We start from the raw sequence: 2,500 nt of genomic DNA, 5'->3' as shown, positions 1-2,500 counted from the left end.
TAGTGTGTGTTAATCTGTAGATTTTTTTTGCCTTGATTTGGTTTTGTTTTTTGCATCACTATTATTTTTTTGTGTGTGTTCTTTTTGTTTATAGAATATTTAAAGGTTGATGTATATTATGAAAAGCAAATGATGATACAATAGTAATGAATATGATCGCTATCTAGTTCATAGTTGTTTTTTTAAGTTCCCTGATTCTAAATGTATTTCTCTTATGTCATCCTACTTAACTTTCCAGCATTCCATCTCGAGGCTGTATCGGTCACTCTTAGTTTCCTACTTACACTGACTGGTTTTATTAATAGCACGTTCTTTCCACAGTGACTATGAGGCCAGCATGAAACACCATGTTGCCAAGAAGAAGATCCCCATGGTAACTAACGAGGGCAAGACCGTTAAGCCAGAGAAGCCCAATGGAATTAAGATGGAGAAGTTTGTCTTTGACGTCTTTCAGTTCTCCAAGTAAGTAATAGAAACGGTTAGAGGTTTAATTGAAAAGAAAATTTCTCTTTTTTTTTATTCTATTATTATTATTGTTTTCTTTTTTCAATTAAATATTTTTGTTCCAGAATGCAAAAATAAGAATCAGGAATAATTGCTTTTCATAGTTACCAATGAATTCCATCTTTTATCAGCACTTTGGCCGTGTGGGAAGTCATTCGTGAGGATGAATTTGCCCCACTCAAGAATGGTGATGGCGCAGAAAAGGACACACCCACCACCTGTCGTCACGCCCTCTTCTCACTCCACCATCGTTACCTTCTGAACGCAGGCGGCACCCTCATCGATTCCGAGGGAGAGCCTCTGCCTCTTATCCCTAGGTGAGGATCAGTTAGATTATGAGATTCATATTCATCTTGGAATGCATTAAGAGAAAGGAAGAAAAGGTTCTCTTCAGTAAGGATAGATAATTCAAAAGGAAGCGAAAAAGATTAGTTGGCCAATATCTTGCATGACCGAGATCTGCTGTGATTCTCAAAGCCACAGCAAGGTAAGGTTGGCTTTTCCTACTGCTAGCTAACACAGCTTTTTGTAGTGAATGAAATGGCATTTTTCTTCTTTTATACTCTTCTTTGAATTTCAGTGAAGTGCTTCATGTTTAACGATATTTATGAAAGATATGAAAATTACATGAGTTAGAGGTTTTTGTGTGTGTGTGTGTGTGTGTGTGTGTGTGTGTGTGTGTGTGTGTGTGTGTGTGTGTGTGTGTGTGTGTGTGTGTGTGTGTGTGTGTGTGTGTGTGTGTTTCTTTTATGGATACATGAAAACATTTCACGTAACAAAGACCATATAGTGTCTTATTAAGTTTTACCCTTGGAATGCAATGTTGATCATTCACATTTTCTTTTATGTTACTTTGCTTTTTGACTTTCTGAAGTTTGAAAGCATGGTTTTCTCTTTTATTTTCTTTAACATGAATTATTGATTAATCTTCTCTATAAAATGATTTTGATACCTAACTATCACAGCATGCATTTCGAAACAAATGTATGAATCACAGAAAGCACATTATTAATTATGGAATATTTTTTTGTGTAGAAGGCAATATATGTATTTCTTTAATAATCACATCACTTAAATTTTGAGCAAAGCATATGTCAAGGTAATTTTGTTCTTAGTGGTAATGATGCTTAAAATTCAGATTTTTTATTTTAATTTGTTTATGGAAATTCATTGATATTATTGTGATTGCATTCCATTGTTTTCCATAAAGATTTTCAAGAACTGTTCTCCCTGATTAAGAAATTGATGACATTTACATAGAAAGATTACAGTACATTTATACTGAAAAAAGATAAGGTATCCTTAGAAGGGTGAAATATATCTAGGATGGATTGTATCTTTCAAGTTAGATGTACAGTTTAATCCCTTACTAAAAATGTGTACCTTTGCATACAACAAAGTAGACAGTTCCACATCTAACTAGATACTAACTACTTTCCTACTAAATCCCAGTTCTGATTTAGTGTTTATGCATATATGATAATGTTTTCCTAACGTGTATTATAGGCCAGAAGACAGACCGGTAACAGTAGTGAACAGGTATGTAAGTGTAACCTGAGTGGAGTGATCGTGGGATTTTCCAGTGCTCTGCTCTTGGGAAGGTAGATTTTGTGCCAGATGAAGTACAGTCCAATGTAATTGTATGATGAATCAGTATTTCTCACCTCCAGAAAGATGGTAATACTGAAAAAAAGAATGAAGACATAATTGAATAGGGTAGGAAAATTTTCCTGGAAGTCAAGAAAAATGATCTGTAAAAGACAGCCAGTTAAGCTCAGTTATTGTGATGGATGTTATTTTTTCTTTTTTCACATTGTATTATAAAACTTGCTTGAAACAATCATCTGGCACTAAATGTCCCATCTAAAAGAGGGTGTTTTATTTGAGACAGTTTACAGTGGTGATGGAACATTACTGTATATTTTTTTCCACTCACTTTGTACACGCACATACACTGTGTTGCTTTCGTGTAATTTTTCAGGTTTTTTGCTGAGTG

The 2,500-nt window shown here is 34.4% G+C and overlaps 1 protein-coding gene across 12 annotated transcripts in view; it reads left to right on the top strand.

Moving 5' to 3' along the window:
• Positions 1-2,500, top strand: part of mmy (UDP-N-acetylglucosamine pyrophosphorylase mmy) — a 91,406-nt gene that overhangs the window by 81,496 nt on the left and 7,410 nt on the right. For 8 of the 12 annotated variants that reach the window (XM_070123842.1, XM_070123836.1, XM_070123837.1 and 5 more), the window contains 3 exons: positions 322-462; positions 636-821; positions 2,011-2,043. In XM_070123842.1, coding sequence (XP_069979943.1) covers positions 322-462; positions 636-821; positions 2,011-2,043 — 360 coding nt within the window. The remainder of the gene's footprint in view (positions 1-321; positions 463-635; positions 822-2,010; positions 2,044-2,500) is intronic. The other 4 variants (XM_070123845.1, XM_070123840.1, XM_070123844.1 and 1 more) reach the window with 1 other exon arrangement.

Source organism: Penaeus vannamei, chromosome 7, assembly GCF_042767895.1.
Source record: "Penaeus vannamei isolate JL-2024 chromosome 7, ASM4276789v1, whole genome shotgun sequence".
In the NCBI taxonomy this organism is placed as follows: domain Eukaryota; kingdom Metazoa; phylum Arthropoda; class Malacostraca; order Decapoda; family Penaeidae; genus Penaeus; species Penaeus vannamei.
The sequence above is the reverse complement of the archived record's forward strand: the minus strand, read 5'-3'. Positions and strand labels throughout refer to the sequence as shown.